Here is a 16,787-nt window from a genome sequence, read left to right as displayed (position 1 = left end):
TTACTCTCTCAGGGCAACAACAATTTGTATTTATACAGCTCCTGTGATCTAACAAAACTTCTAAATAAGCCTTGCAATAATGTTGTCAGTCAAATCTGACAATGAGCCTCATGAGGCAATATTAGAGCAGATGACCAAAAGCTTGGTTGACAAAGTTGGTGTCAGAGTCATAAAGAAAAGAGGATCAGGGAGGAATTCCAGAGCCTTGGACCTTGGCAGCTGAAAGCATTGCGGCCACGGTGGGTCATTGAAGCCTGTGGTTGATCAGGAGAATGAGAGGACTGCAGGAATCATAGGTTTTCAGGGCTGTTATTACTCAGTCCCTTCCTGACACAGCCTCTTTAATGTTAGCCATATCATTCCTTTGATCCTACTGCCCTGACAGGGCCTCATTTCCTTTCATCTGAACCCACCCACCAACAACCAAAGCTTCTGTCTCAGAGTTGAATGCATGTGGTTTACAAGATGCTTTAACTTTGGGTAATTAGCTAATTACTCAGATTTGCATGTCTGTCAGTACTCTTTGGAAGCCTTCACAAGTTCCTGATGTACAGTTAGTTTAACATCAGCCTGTGGCAGTGATAACCACTGCTGCCAACCCCACTCAGCTGCTGCAGATGCTGGAATCGAGATGAAAAACACGATGATGCTGGAGGAACTCAGCAGGCCAGGCAACATCTGTCAAGAAAAGCAGGTGGTCAACATTTCAGGTCAGGACCCTTCTTCAGGACTGGGTACTTGGGCCTGAATCTGGTAAACTGGTTTCAGCCAAGTAGCTAGTGCTCCTGTGCTTGGTTCCAGCAGCACAGATGACAGGGATATTCTTTCAGACTCCTTTCCCCATTTGTTGTTTAATCGTCCACTGCCATTCAATACTAGGACTGCAGAGCTGGGATCCGATTTGTTGGGAGATGGCCAAGCTCTGTCCGTTGCCTGCTGCTTCTGCTTGTTAACATGCATGTGGTCTAATGTTGTAGCCTCGCTAGGCTGACACCTCGTTTCGATATGCCTTCTCTCCCAATATTCCCACTCACTGACCTGGGGATGATGGCTGGTCTGACAGCAGAGGCAGGGATGCGTCTGGCCATGAGATAGTGCACTCTGCTGTCGCTGGTGGTCCACAGTGCCACATGGATACCCAGTCCAAGCTACCAGATCTGTATGTACGTACAGCACTGAAAATGGGACAGGGGTCTGTGAGTGACAGGGGCAGGTGCTGGAGTGGGACTGCATTCTCCCTGCACCAGGAGAGACAGGACTGTGGTACAAGTGGGGTTGGGGGCTCCCTCTCTATCGTTAACTACAGATATCACTAGCAGGAGAAGGCTCTAGTTCCAGTCTCCCACAAGACAAAACATTCTCTCCACATCTGATCATACTTCAATATCTTCTCTCTTCCTTCATCCTCCATTGAGGGGGACCACCAACGAGACAGGATCAGATACACCTGGTACATGTTCAACATGGATTGAAAGGATTCTCAGCGTCAGATAGGGCTGTCCATCTCTGAATCAACGTCTGTTTCTAAAAGATGCAAAATGCTTGAAGTGAACAAATCATCCTCATGTACAGGACAGTGGGACTTACACAATCACAAGTAACTCCACACATCTATTGAATGCTGAGGGCCTGGGTCAGGAAAGTGCTTTCCCCAAAGTGTGCTCTCAATATACAACATAGTTACTGCAGTATCACTTATTGCCTGTGAAATATTTTGACACAGTAGCTGCCAATTTTGAAAGCAGCTCTGAGCTATAAAGACCTCTCATTTAAAAACAGACACATCCACACGAAGTTTCAAAATTCAGTTCAGAATCTGCAAGCATCTCAACCTGCAGGGCAAATAAATGCTAGGGGAGTTTTTGAAAAGCAGAATCCCATTAAGAAGTAGTCACCAAGTGACAGCATTTCTGATCAACCTGGAGTTGAGAGGTTAACTGTGAATGGAGAAAACAGAGAGGCAACAGACTGCAAATGAGGGCCATCACAGGGTCACTCCATGTATCCACACCCAGAGGTGAGGGGCAGAGGTCTTTAATTTCACCTGTTGGTTTAGTTCTACTTTGCCAGCTTTGAAGAATTCACAGAATTTCTTTCAAATACCCAAAGAACATTCCCATCGGTGAGTGTTGAGTTATATGCAGAGTCAAAAGATGCGAAGATAGTTGCCCTCAGGCAACATCTAGCAACGGTTCCTGCCTGAAGCAAAACTCAAAAGCCTACATGTAACATTACCAAAATGAGCAGTGAGCCCCAGAGTGGGACAATTCAAAGGAGGGCCAAGAAACTGATAAAGAAATGGTAAGTGGAATGTGAGAATTGGCTCATGAGAAACATTTGGAGACTGAAACATAGAGTTCAGGACGGGGATGTCCCAGTAAGGAAGGACAAGGATGGCAAGGTAAGGGAACCTGGGATGTCGAGAGAGGTGGTGAATTTAGTCAAGAAGAGGAAAGTATATGCGAGGTTTAGGAAGCTAAAATCAAACAGAGTCCTTGCGAATTAAAAAGCTAGAAAGGAACTTGAGAAGGAACTAGGAGAGCCAGAAAGGGCCATGAAAAGTCCTTGGCAGGTAGGATTAAAGAAAATCCCAAGGCATTCTATACACACATCAAGAGCAAAAGATAACTAGGGAGGGTGTAGGACCACTCTAGGATAAAGGACAGAACATGTGCTTGGAGGTGGAGAATGATGTGGAGGATAGTGAGATCAGTGTGGAGTGTGCTAGTATGTTGGGACGTGTTGAGTTAGAGGTGGTGTTGGGTCACTTAAAGAACATGAAGGTGGATAAGCCCCTAGGGCCTGATGGGATTTATCCTAGATTACTGACAGAAGCAACAGATGAGATTGCTGGGGCCTTGACCAATATCTGCATGATCTCTCCAGCCACAGGTGAGGTCCCGGAGGACTGGCGAGTAGCTAATGCTGTTCTGTTACTCAAGGAGGGAAATAGGGTTAATCCTGGAAACTATAGTCCAGTGAGTCTTACATCAGTGGTAGGGAAGCTAATGGAGAGGATACTTAGGGATAGGATTTATGAGCATTTGGAAAACCATGGCCTAATTAGGGACAGTCAACTTTGCTTTGTGCGGGGCAAGTCGTGTTTTACTAACTCGATTTGAGTTTTTTTTCAGGAAGTGATGAAGGTGATTGATGAAGGTAGAGCTATAGTACATGGTACGTGATGAAGGTACGTGGATTTAGGCAAGGCCTTTGACAAGGTCTCTCATGGGAGGCTCATCCAGAAGATTAACGTGCATGGGAACCATGGTGACTTGGCCGTTTGGATTCAGAATTGGCTTGCCCAGAGAAGAGACAGGGTATTGGTTGATGGGACTTGTTCTGGCTGGCGGTCCATGACTTGTGGTGTTGTGCACGGATCTGTCCTGAGACCTCTGCCGTTTGTGATATATAAATCCTGAGCAAATCTTTTTAGCTGGGGAGCATTGAGGCAGGACGGGCAATTAGGATTGAGGGAGCCTCGAGAAATAAGGTTTGAGGGAGCCTCAAACAATATTGAGAGTGTAGGACAGAACTTAAAACAAGTTAGGAGCCAAAAAGCGGCCATGAGCAAGAAGGTAGCCAGGGACAGAATGGGTCACCTAAGGGGTCTATGGGGGTAATCAATGTGTAGAGCCAGGGGATATGGGCAAGGTCCTAAATGAATACTTCTCATCTGTATTCACCAAGAAGGGTATGATGGGCATCAGGAAGGGGTGTGTGGATGAGCTGGGGCAGGTCAGTAATAAGAAGGAAGTATTTAGATGTTCAGGGATGGATAAGGGTTAGTAAATCCTCAGGGTTGAATGAGATCTATCCCAGTTATGGGAAACTGGAGCCCTGGCAGAGGTTGTTAGCCAAGGTGAGGTGCCAGAACCAATGTTGCTCTTTTATATAAGGGCAATAGGGGAAAGCCAGGAAACTACAGGTTGGTGAGCCTTGCATCAGTGATAGGGAAATTATTGGAGAATCTTGATTTCTTTCCTGTGGTAGGGGCATCATAGGTTTACGGTGAGAGGGAGATTTAAAGGGGATCTGAGGTTTTTGTTTTAAAAACACAGAGTGGTTAATATCTGGAACTCGCTGCCAGAGGTGGTGGAAACAGATACCATCACTATATTTGAGACCTTTCAGCAGGCACTTAAATAGTCAAGGCACAGAAGGAACAGTCCTAATGCAGGCAAATGGGATGAGGGTAGATGGATAAACAGGTTAGCATGAACCCGATGGGCTGAAAGGCCTGTTTCTGTGCCGTGCAACTCAATGACGATGAGCAATTCTCCAAAAAAACTTGAGACCATGAAGAAACTCCTGACAAGGTAGAACCAAGTCTGGGATACTGAAAGGCTGATGATTTGCACTGCAGGGGGCCCAGTCCACTTCAGACAGAGGTACAGCTGGAAACCTGAAACCTTTCATTTTTCTGATGATGGATCATTAACTTTAGTTCACTCCAGAGACATTGTCCAACCAGCTGCAGATTTTCTGTAGATAATACTCAACTGTTTAAGAGCAACCATACTTCCAGACAATTCTTAGGTAATCATGGTAGTTTAATTAGAGACACGACAACCCAACCATCACACGTATCTGGCATCACCAATGACGCTGTCCAATAGTTTACAGAAAAATAAAGTTCAATGCAGAGTCGGCAGAGTTTCACTCCCGCCCTTTTATTACACTATTCAGTGACTTGCTGAGAGCAGTCCGTACAGGAAGAGGGCGACTCAATTGCACTATTAACAATTTACAAATTTCAAAACAGCCATTCAGCAGCAATTTCCAACAGACTGCAGAGTTGTCCTTTACAGAATTAAATGACATTGCAGGAACTATTTAAAAGGCTGAGTTGAAGGCAGGGCATTTCTCAGAGAGATATTCTGCACAGGAACAAAGGCAGCAATTGGGAACCACTGCAACAGCACAGAAACTGCCTCACTACAGCCATTCCAGACATCACACAATGCCCTGCATTACCTCTGCTTATGCACTTTACCGCTTCAGAGAGACTTGGGTTAGTCATCAACTGTGATGTTACGGAACAGGTACGACATCGACTCCCCATTGTGGATACGGCGAATGGCTTCAGACAGGATCATGCTGACATCTACAGTTTTGATCTTGGGGCACTGCAGCTTTTGAACTTCGTGAGGAATAGTATTTGTTACAACCACCTAGAGAGGGCAGGAGGAGGTAAATCAACTTCAAGATCACTCAAAAGGTACAATTACATATTCCCCTTACAAAACTATCAAAAAGTTCTGTGAGCAATGAACACTAGGCAGGTCAATACTTGGGCTCTCCCTTCAGAAACAAATATGAAAATGAAGAAGTATCAGCCAAAAAAAAAAATCACAAAAACCGGCAGCAGCAAGGGTACAACCAAGGACCTCAAAACGGAGCAAAATGAAGCACCCACTGAAATGCCTCAATTCTAAAAAGTCTCAAGCTGTAACACTGTCTCTGCAGTATTCCTGATCAAAGTGTTAGAATCACTTCACTCTAACAGCCACACATGACTTGATGGTGGAAGCAGAGGGTGATGCTGGAAGGTTGTTTCTCGGACTGGAGGCCCGTGACTAGAGGTGTTCCCCAGGGGTCAGTGCTGGGCCCATTGTTGTTTGTCATCGGTATCAATGATTTGGATGAGAACGTACAGGGTATGGTTAGTAAGTTTGCAGATGATACCAAAATAGGTGGGATCGTAGAAGTGAAGGTTATCAAAATTTAAAAAAGGGATCTTGATCAGCTGGGTAAGTGGGCCGAGGAACGGCAAATGGAGCTTAATTCAGATAAGTGCGAGGTGTTGCATTTTAGGAAGTCAAACCAGGCTAGGACTTTCATAGTGAACAGTAGGGCCCTGGGGAGTGTTGCAGAACAGAAGGATCTTGGAGTACAAGGACATGGTTTCCTGAAAGTGGCGACATAGGTAGACAGGGTGGTGAAGGCGGCTTTTGGCACACTGACCTTCATCAGTCTGGGCACTGAGTATAAAAGTTGGGAGGTCACGGTGTAGTTGCACAGGACACTAGTGAGGCTGCACTTGCAGTAGTGCGTTCGGTTTTGGTCGCCCTGCTATAGGAAAGATATTATAAAACTGGAAAGAGTGCAGAAAAGATTTACAAGGATGTTGCCAGGACTCGAGGGATAGGGAGAGATTGGACAGGCTTGGACTTATTCCTTGGAGTGTAGGAGACTGAGAGTTGATCTTATCGAGCTGTATAAAATTATGGGGGGCATGCGCTCAGTCTTTTTCCCAGGGTTGGGGAATCAAGAACTAGAGGGCATAGGGTTAGTGTGAGGGGAAAGATTTAATAGGAACTTGAGAAGGCAACTATTTTTTTTAATGGTATCTATGTGGAATGAGCTGCCAAAGGAGCGGTTGAGGCAGGTACAATAACAACTTATAAAAGACAATTGGACAGGTAAATGCATTGGAAAGGTTTAGAAGGTTATGGGCCAAACATAGGCAAATGGAACTAGCTTAAATGGGCAAGGGCAACTTGGTCAGCATGGATGAATTGGGCCAAAGGGCCTATTTCTGTGCTGGATAACTCGATGACTGACTCTAACATAGAAACAGGCCCTTCGGCCCACCGTGTCCATGCTGGCTATCAAGTACCAACCTACACAAATCCCATTTTCCAGCACTTGGTCTGCAGACTTTACACTTTGGTGATTCAAGTGCTCATCTAAATCCTTGTTGTATGTTGTGAATGTCTCTACCTCATTCCTGGAGTTTTGATCATGGGGCACCCCATCTAGGTGAAAAAAACTGAATCCCTCTAAATCTTGCACCACTTAGCTTAAACCCCTGTCCTCTGGTTACAGACACCTCTGCTTAAGGAATAAAAAAACTCACGATCTACTCCATGCCTCTCATGATTTCAGATCCTTTAATCGGCTCAAATGTCATCCTTCTCCACAAAGAAAACTGCCTGAACTGTAGTGCTGCAGCTGTGTTGACCCAGTGTTCTATGAAATTGTAGATCCAGGCAAGAGTAGATGACATGAAGACTGGTGGTGCAGTGCAGAGAGGAAGTAGTCTACAGCTCTTAAATTCAAGTCCTTTCTAAGGAAGGCAAGCATCCTGTACACCTTCACTACCACCTTGCCCACCTGTGCTGCTGCCTCAAGATGCTGGATGAGTAACACCAAGGTCCCTCTGTTCCTTAGCACTTCCTGGCATCCTACCATTCCTGTTATACCACATGTACTTTTTTTTTTAGTGCTGCCAAAAAGGTAACAAATATTTTTTTAAGGATTAAATTCTATTGCCATTTTTCTGCCCATTTTACCAAGTCATAGAGAAATACAGCACAGAAACAGGCCTTTCGATCCAACTGGTCTATGCTGACCACTGCATGCTTCCTGCTAGCCCCAGTTACCCACACTCGGCACATAACCCTCCTTGTACTTATCCAAATGCCTCTTAAATGTTGCTACTGAACCTGCCTCGACCACTTCCCCTGGCAGCTCATTTCAGGTACTCACCACCCTCTGTGCAAAGACATTACCTCTCAGGTTTCTTAAATCTTGTCCCTCTTTTCTTGTATCCATGCCCTCTAGTTTTGGACTCCCCAACTTGGGGAAAAGTCTATGACCGTTTACCTTATCCATACCCCTCATGAATTTATAAACTTCAATGGGGTCACCCCTCAATCTCCTATGCTCTAAGGAATAAAGGTCCAGTGTGGCCAACCTCTCCCTATACCTCAGGCTTGCTAGTCCAGACAGCATCCTTGTAAATCTCTTCTGCACCCTTTCCAGCTTGACAATGTCTTTCCTATAACAGGGTGACCAAAACTGTTCCCAATACTCCAAATGCGGCCTCACCATCGACTTACACAACTGCAACACAATGTCTCTACTCCTAAACTCGATGCCCTGACTGAAGGCCAGCATGCTAAATGCCTTCTTCACCACCCTGTTTACTTGTGTGGCCACTTTCAGCAAACTATGCCTGTTCTCCCAGGCCCCTCTGTTCCACAACACTTGTCAGTGCCCTGCCATTCACTGTACAGGTCCTACCCTGACTTGAATGTCCAATATGCAACACCTCACACTTAACTAAGTTGAAATCCATTTGCTATTCCTCAGCCCATCTCCCTCACTGACCAAGATCTCTTTGCAATTCATTATAACCTGCTTCACTATCAACAAGACCCCCTAATTTAACATCATCAGCAAACTTGCTAATCGTGCCATGTGCATTCATATCCAAATCATTTACGTACATAATGAATAACAGAGGTCCCAACACTTGGATAATCAACCTTCAACCATCACACTGCTTCCTATCATCCAGCCAATTCTGAATCCCATGCAACCTAACCTTCCAGATCAGCCTGCCATGCAGGACCATGTCAAAGGCCTTACTGAAGTCCATACAGACAACATCCACTGCCCTACCTTCATCTATCCCCTTAGTTACCTCTTCAAAAAAACTCCATAAGATTCATCAGACATGATCTCCCATGTACAAAACCATGCTATTCCTGATCAGGCCTTGACTATCCAAGTGACAGTAGATCTTGTCCCTCAGAATTCCCTCCAGTAACTTCCCTGCAACTGAAGTCAGGCTCACTGGCCTGTAGTTCCATGGCCTGTCCTTGCTACCCTTAATCATTAATATAATTCTGTAGCTGTAAGCTACCTCCTCTCTCCACTACACCAATCTTCAGGACATCTGTACTTGCCTGGGTCAGGAGTCGTGTTGAAATCCTACTGCAGACACAAATGGGCAAAGATCTTTGTGGAAAAACTGAAAGTGTCCATTTTGGCAGAAAAACCAGAGGAAGCATGTTATCCAAATGACAGGAGACGGTAGAGGGATGCAGAGAACCCAGTACAGGATTTGCAAAAGGCTAGAATGTGGGTACAGCAAATCATAAGGAAAGCTAACAGAATGTTTATTGCTGGGGGAAATGAATACAAAAGTACAGAAGTTATGCTATGGTTGTATAGACATTGGTGAGACCAGGAGCATAGGAGGCCGAGGGTTGAACCTGTGGAGGTTTATAAAATCATGAGGGGCATAGATAAAATGAATGGTCACAGTCTTTTCCCTGGAGTAGGGAGTCTCAAACTAGAGGGCACAGGTTTAAGGTGAGAGAGAAAAGATTTAAAGGGACCTGAGGCGCAACTTTTTCCACCCAGTGAGTGTGTGGAACGAGCTACCAGAGGAAGTGGTAGAGGTAGGTACAATTACAACATTTGAGACATTTAGGCAGGTACACGGATAGAAAAGGTTTAGAGGGATATGGGACAAATGGAACTAGCTCAGGAAGGCACCTGGGTCAGCATGGACGTGTTAGTCTAGTGGACCTGTTTCTGTGCTGTATAACTCAAAGGTTGCAAGTGGCCACAGGAAGGCATCAATGGGCAGGTTGGGTGGACGCAAGGTGAAAAATGGAACTGAATCTAGAGACATGAGAAGGCATGGTTGGGAAGGGCAAGCACAGCAAGTGCTTGAAAGTTTGAGTACTTGAAAAATGGTAGGAGACCGAGCAGTACAGAGAAACTGAAGGATCTTGAAGCATGTTCACTGATCCCTGAAGGTACAGGAGAGTAGGACAACATGGTCAGGAAGACATATAGGATATTTTCCTTCATTGATCAAAGCATGGACAAGAGCAGGGAGCTCACGTTAGAACGGTATAAAACACTAACTAGGCCACAGCCAGAGAATGTGTACAGTTCTGGTCATTGCACTGCAGGAAGGATGCAATAGCAGTAATGAGGGTGCTGAGGATCTTATCAAGACTGGAAACATTTCGCTCAGAAATTATGCTATGCTTTGGCTGCTTCCTTTGCAACAGTGAAGATCGAGGACAGATTTAACCAGCGTACATAAAATGGGAAACCGTAAGAAGTAGGAACAGGACATTCAGTTATGAGCCTGCTCCACCAATATTCAACAGGATTATGGCTGATTCAACTTCATCCACTCTTCTGCTTTAACTCCCTTCCCCTTGATTCCTTTACTGATTAAAAAGCTCTCCCTTTTGTGGTCTAGACTGAGAGGAGGACATTTCCTTGAGCAGATCAAGAACTGGGGGTACAGATACAGAGTAGTGGGCAGAGGATCAGAGGAGAGTCGTGAGTGGTGGATACAGGGAGAAGCCGTGGTCACGTTTTTGATGCACGCGGATAAGCGTTTAACGTGCTGGGACCCACAAGGTGAAGAACCAAAGGTGGGCACTGGGATGAAGCTGAATGGGACTTTTTGTCTTGGTGTGCTGCAAATCTTCACCATTCCAGTTGTTCTGACCACATGTGCACCACCCTCACCAAAAATAGGATCCGTTCACTTGAACAGCACAGTTAATAACAAACATAACAAACACCTCATTAATGGCTGACTCTTCTATCAAACAAGGGGCATCGGCAGAGAGGAGACCATGAGTGGCCATGACGTAGATCTTGTACGCGCCCCGCTCCTTCAGAATCTCAGCAGCTGCCACAAAGCCATCAACGTCGTCAATAATGTCATCCTGTGGACAAAAACATACCAGAGTCAACAATGACCAGTGGCTCCACCCGCCATCCCACCACCACCTCCATTATCTTTTTAAAGTAAAATACAAACTGCTGGAGGAACTCAGTGGGTCAAGCAGCATCTGTAAAGATGGGTGGTGGGGGAGAAGAGGAACCGATGATTCAGGTCGAAACTCTGTATTAAAATCCTGCGTCCTCTCCCACCACAGATACTGCTTGACTCGCTGAGCTCCTCCAACAGTCTGTTTGTTGCTCCACATTCCAGTGTCTGCAGTCTCGTGTCTGTCTTTTTAAAAGTATTTATTCCTCAATCAATTGCACCTAATAGTTGAACTACACCTCAATTGGCTTCCCCATTACAACCAGCAACTCTACAAACAATGCATTTGCTGTAAGGTACATTGGGATCTCCAAGATGGTGAGTGGTGCCAGTGGTTCCCCAAATCAAACCATGGTTCAGCTGCGACAGCGACGCTTACAGTGTTCAACTTGGTCCCACATAGTGAGCTCATTACCTACTAAAAATAGACCTCAAGACAGGGTTTTGAAGTTAAAATTAAAAGACAGCACAGATTAAACAGAATTCTTTGCAACCAATTACTTTTGAGAGGACAACTGGAGAGATTTATTTAAATGACCCATGGATTCAAGCAGCAAACACATCTCAAAGCTGCAGAAAGGAAACGTGTGCGATACCCTCCTTACCACAATGATGGCTATTCTTCCACCAACATCTCCAACCACAGTGATGGGTGGCTTTTCCTTGGGCATCATCACTGTGCAATGGAAAGAGACCAGTTACTTAAAATCAGACATTCTGCTCATTTTGAAATACAAGCCTAGAACACCAGACTTCTGATCATGTCTCGAGTGAAACAAAAGGCACATTTCACACAGGCAGCTTATATTGGACATCATTTCACAGGTAACCAAGGCATGCTGGAAGAGTTGCAGCCGATGGTGAAGAATGGGGAAGTGGTGTGAATTACTTCCTGAGGGAAAGGCTGGGTGCTTTCTGGGATTGTGCGCAAATCTGCAGATGTGGCAGTACTCTGGGACCCCTCCCTCCCTTGTCCAACTGCTAACAATCACAGAACATAGAAAAACTACAGCACAATTCAGGTCCTTTGGCCCACAAAGCTGTGCCGAACATGTCCCTACCCTGGAAATTACTAGGCTTACCTACAGACCTCTATTTTTCTCAGCTCCACGTACCTACCTAACAGTCTCTTAAAAGACCCCATCGTATCCGCCTCCACCACCGTTGCCGGCAGCCCATTCCACGCACTCACCACTCTGAGTAAAAAAAACTCACCCCTGACATCTCTTCTATACCTACTCCCCAGCACCTTAAACCTATGTCCTCTTGTGGCCACCATTTCAGCCCTGGGGAAAAGCCTCTGACTATCTACCCAATCAATACCTCATCATCATCTTATATACCTCTATCAGGTCCCCCCCATCCTCCGTTGCTCCAAGGAGAAGAGGCCGGGTTCCCTCAACCTGCTTTCATAAGGCATACTCCGCATTCCAGGCAGAATCCTAGTAAACCTCCTCTGCACCCTCTCTATGGCTTCCACATCCTTCTTGTAGTGAGATGACCAGAACTGAGCACGGTACTCCAAGTGGGATCTGACCAGGGACCTATATAGCTGCAACAATACCTCTCGGCTCCTAAATTCAATTCCCCGATTGATGAAGGACAATACACCTTATGCCTTCTTAACCACACAGAGTCAACCTGTGCAGCTGCTTTGAGCGTCCTATGGACTCAGACCCCAAGAACCCTCTGATCCTCCATACTGCCAAGAGTCCTACCATTAAGACTATATTCTGCCATCAAATTTGACGTACCAAAATGAACCACTTCACACTTATCTGGGTTGAACTGCATCTGCCACTTCTCAGCCCAACTTTGCATCCTCTGTCCCTCTGTAACCTCTGACAGCCCTCCAAACTATCCACAATACCCCCAACCTTTGTGTCATCCGCAAACTTACTAACCCACCCCTCCAGGTCGTTTATAAACATCACAAAGAGCAAGGGTCCCAGTACAGATCCCTGAGGTACACCACTGGTCACCGACCTCCACTCAGAATACGACCCTTCAACAACCACTCTTTGCCTTCTGTGGGCCAGCCAGTTCTGGATCCACAATGCAATGTCCCCTTGGATCCCATGTCTCCTTACTTTCTCAATAAGCCTTGCATGGGGTACCTTATCAAACACTTTGCTGAAATCCATATACACTACATCTACTGCTCTCCCTTCATCGATGTGTTTAGTCACATCCTCAAAAAATTCAATCAGCCTCGTAAAGCAGGACCTGCCCTTGACAAAGCCACGCTGACTATTCCTAATCATATTATACCTCTCCAAATGTTCATAAATCCTGCCTCTCACGATCTTCTCCATTAGCTTACCAACCACTGAGGTAAGACTCACTGGTCTATAATTCCCTGGGCTATCTCTACTCCCTTTCTTGAATAAGGGAACAACATCCTCAACCCTCCAATCCTCCGGAACCTCTCCCGTCTCCATCGATGATGTAAAGATCATCCTCAGAGGCTCCGCAATCTCTTCCCTCGCCTCCCACAGCAGCCTGGGGTACATCTCATCTGGTCCCAGCAACTTATCCAACTTGATGCTTTCCAAAAGTTTCAGCACCTCCTCTTCCATAATATCTACATGCTCAAGCCTTTCAGCCTGCTGCAAGTCCCCAATACAATCCCCCAGATCTTTTTCCATAGTGAATACTGATGTAAAGTAATCATTAAGTACCTCCGCCATTTCTTCCAGATCCATACACACTTTCCCACTGCTGCACTTGATCGGCCCTATTCTTTCGCATCTTATCCTCTTGCTCTTCACATACTTGTAGAATGCCTTGGAGTTTTCCTTAATCCTGCCCACCAAGGCCTTCTCATGTCCCCTTCTGGCTCTCCTAATCTCTTTCTTAGGCTCCTTCCTATTAGCCTTATACTCTTCCAGATCTCTAACATTACCCAGCTCTCTGTACCTTTTGTAAGCTTTTCTTTTGACTAGATTTATTATAGCCTTTGTACACCACGGTTCCTGTATCCTCTCATGACTCCCGTCTCATTGGAACATGCCTATGGAGAACTCTACACAAATATCCCCTGAATATTTGACACATTTCTTCTGTACTTTTCCCTGAGAACATCTGTTCCCAATTTCAGCTTCCAATTTCCTGCCCGAGAGCCTCATAATTCCTTTACTCCAAGTAAATGCCTTTCTAGTCTGTCTGCTCCTATCTCTCTCCAGTGCTAACGTAAAGGAGATAGAATTATGATCACTATCACCAAAATGTTCACCCACTGAGAGATCTGACACCTGACCAGGTTCATTTCCCAATACCAAATCAAGCACAGCCTCTCCTCTTGTAGGTCTATCTACATACTGTGTCAAGAATCCTTCCTGAACACACTTAAACTCCTCCCCATCTAAACCCCTCACCGTCTGGAGATGCCAATTGGTGTTTGGGAAATTAAAAACCCCCTTCACAACAACTCTTATTCTCACATCTTTCTAGGATCTGCTTCCCTATCTGCTCCTCAATATCCGTTACTATTGGGCGGCCTATAAAGAACACCCAGTAAAGTTATTGACCCCTTCCTGTTCCTAACCTCCACCCACAGAGACTCTGTAGACAGTCCCTCCACGACGTCCACCTTTTCCGCGGCCGTGACACTATCTCTGATCAACAGTGCCACTCCCCCACCTCTTAACTCCCTCCCTGTCCTTTCTGAAACATCTAAAACCCGGCACTTGAAGCAACCATTCCAGTCCCTGAGCCATCCAAGTCTCTGTAATGGCCACCACATCGTAGCTCCAAGTACTGATCCAAGCTCTAAGCTCATCCACCTTGTTCACAATACTCTTTGTGTTAAAATAGACACATCTCAAACTTGCCTGAGCACGTCTCTTCTCTATTACCTGCCTATCGTACCTACTACTAGCTTTCTCTATTTGAGAGCCAAACACCTCTTCCCCAGTCTCTCCAGTTTGGATCCCACTCCCCAACAGTTCAAGTTTAAACCCTCCCCAGTAGCCTTAGCAAACCTCCCCGACAGGATATTGGTCCCCCTGGGAGTCAAGTGCAACCCGTCCTCTTCGTACAGGTCATACCTGCCCCAAAAGAGGCCCCAGTGATCCAGAAATCTGAATCCCTGCCCCTTACTCCAATCCCTCAGCCACGCATTTAACCTCCTCCTCATTCTGTTCCTATACCCACTGTCACTTCGCACAGGCAGTAATCCGGAAATTACAACCTTTGAGGTCCTGCTTCTCAACTTCCTTCCTAATTCTCTATAGTCTTTTTTCAGGACCTCATTCCTTTCCCTACCTATGTCATTGGTACCAATATGTACCACGACCTTTGGCTGTTCTCCCTCCCCCTTCAGGATATCTTGGACCCGATCTGAAACATCCCGGACTCTGGCACCTGGGAGGCAAACTACCTTCCGAGTTTCTTTCCTGCGTCCACAGAATCACTTGTCTGCCCACCTAACTATAAGAGTCCCCCATCACTAGTGCCCTCCTCTCTCCTTCCCTACCCTTCTGAGCCACAGGGCCGGACTCTGTGCCAGAGACACTGCCACTGTTGCTTCCCCCAGGTAGGCTGTCTCCCCCAACAGCACTCAAGCAGTAAAAAATATAAAAATGTAAAAACTCACTACTGTAAAAATGCCCACTTGAAGGTTGCCCACAACCCATGATGGACCATCTCTCCCACTCCTACCCTATTTCAGAAGAGCATTGAAACAAACTAGATCAGCCAGCCGATTGGCCCATGCAATCTGCTCCGACAGGGCCTCAGCGCCACTACCCTGCCTCACCACACCCCACGCCTCTCTTTAGTTCCCACATCTGTGTCCTGAATGTACTCAATGACTGCCTTCACAGCTCTCTGGGGTAGAGAGTTCCAGAAAATCAAGCCAAATTCTTCATTCTCTCAGTTTAATAAAGATAGAAAATCAAAGGCTGGAAACTGAGCTTCTCACCTGGAGAAGCCCAACACCTGGCTAACTGACCACTCAGGGTCAAAGTTGGCAGATTGAACACAGAACAGTACAGCACAGCACAGGAACAGGACCTTCGGCCCACCATATGTGCTAATCCCATCTGCCTGCACATGGTCTATATCCCTCCACTCCCAGCCTGTTCACGTGTCTGTCTAAATGCCTCTTAAACACCACTATCATATCTGCTTCCACCACTTCCCCTGGCAACCCGTTCCAGGCACCCACCACTGTGTAACAAAAACCTGCCCCGCACATCTCTTTTAAACTTTCCCCTCTCACCTCAAAACCATGTCCTCTAGTATTTGACATTTCCACCCTGGGAAAAGACTGACTCTCGACCCTATCTATACCTCTCATCATTTTATATACTTCTATCAGGTTGCTCTTCAGCCTCCAACACTACAGAGAAAATAATCCAAGTTTGTCTAACCTCTCCTTATACCCAATACTCTAATCCAGGCAGCATCCTCGTGAACCTCTTCTGTACCCTCTCCAAAGCCACCACATCCTTCCTGTAAGGTGGCGACCAGAATTGAATGCAATACCCCAAATGTGGCCGAACCAAAGCTTATACAGCTGCAATGTGACTTCTTGACTTTTATACTCAACTTCCCAACCAATGAAGGCAAGCGTGCCGTATGCCTTCTTTACCACCCTATCTACTTGTGTTGCCACTTTCGGGGAGCTATGGACTTGCACCCCAAGATCCCTCTGTACATCAATGCTCCCAAGAGTCCTGCCATTTACTGTATACTTTCTTCTTACATTTGATCTCCCAAAGTGCAACACCTCACACTCATCCGGATTAAACTCCATCTACCATTTCTCTGCCCAACTTTCCAACTGATCTGTCTCCTGCTGTATCCCTTGACAACCTTCCTCATCATCCACAACTCCACCAATTTTCCTGTCATCTACAAACTTACAATGAGACCACCTACATTTTCATCCAAATTGTGTATAAACATCACAAGCAAGAGATTGCAAGACTGATCCTTGTGGAACACCACTTGGTCACATACTTCCAGTCAGAAAAATGCCCCTTCACCACTACCCTCTGGATCCAAATTTGGCTTGGTCGTAGAAGACAATTTACCAACTCATCAGGATCCCATAATCTTCTGGACCAGCCTACCATGAAGGACCTTGTCAAATGCTTTAAAGTCCATGCAGACAACATCCACTGCCCTTCCCTTGTCAAACATCTTCACTTTCTCAAAAAACTCAAATTTGTAAGACAGG

At 45.8% G+C, this 16,787-nt stretch overlaps 1 protein-coding gene across 11 annotated transcripts in view; it reads right to left on the bottom strand.

Annotated features, from left to right (window-relative positions):
• Positions 1-4,532: 4,532 nt before the first annotated feature.
• LOC127579752 (phosphoribosyl pyrophosphate synthase-associated protein 1) overlaps positions 4,533-16,787 on the bottom strand; it is an 81,350-nt gene continuing 69,095 nt past the window's right edge. For all 11 annotated transcript variants that reach the window (XM_052032641.1, XM_052032638.1, XM_052032639.1 and 8 more), the window contains 3 exons: positions 11,206-11,276; positions 10,350-10,496; positions 4,533-5,174 (listed from right to left, as the gene is read on the bottom strand). In XM_052032641.1, coding sequence (XP_051888601.1) covers positions 5,016-5,174; positions 10,350-10,496; positions 11,206-11,276 — 377 coding nt within the window. In that variant the 3' untranslated portion in view covers positions 4,533-5,015. The remainder of the gene's footprint in view (positions 5,175-10,349; positions 10,497-11,205; positions 11,277-16,787) is intronic.

Source organism: Pristis pectinata, chromosome 18, assembly GCF_009764475.1.
Source record: "Pristis pectinata isolate sPriPec2 chromosome 18, sPriPec2.1.pri, whole genome shotgun sequence".
In the NCBI taxonomy this organism is placed as follows: domain Eukaryota; kingdom Metazoa; phylum Chordata; class Chondrichthyes; order Rhinopristiformes; family Pristidae; genus Pristis; species Pristis pectinata.
Note: the sequence above shows the minus strand (reverse complement) of the source record. Positions and strands in the feature narration are given on the sequence as shown.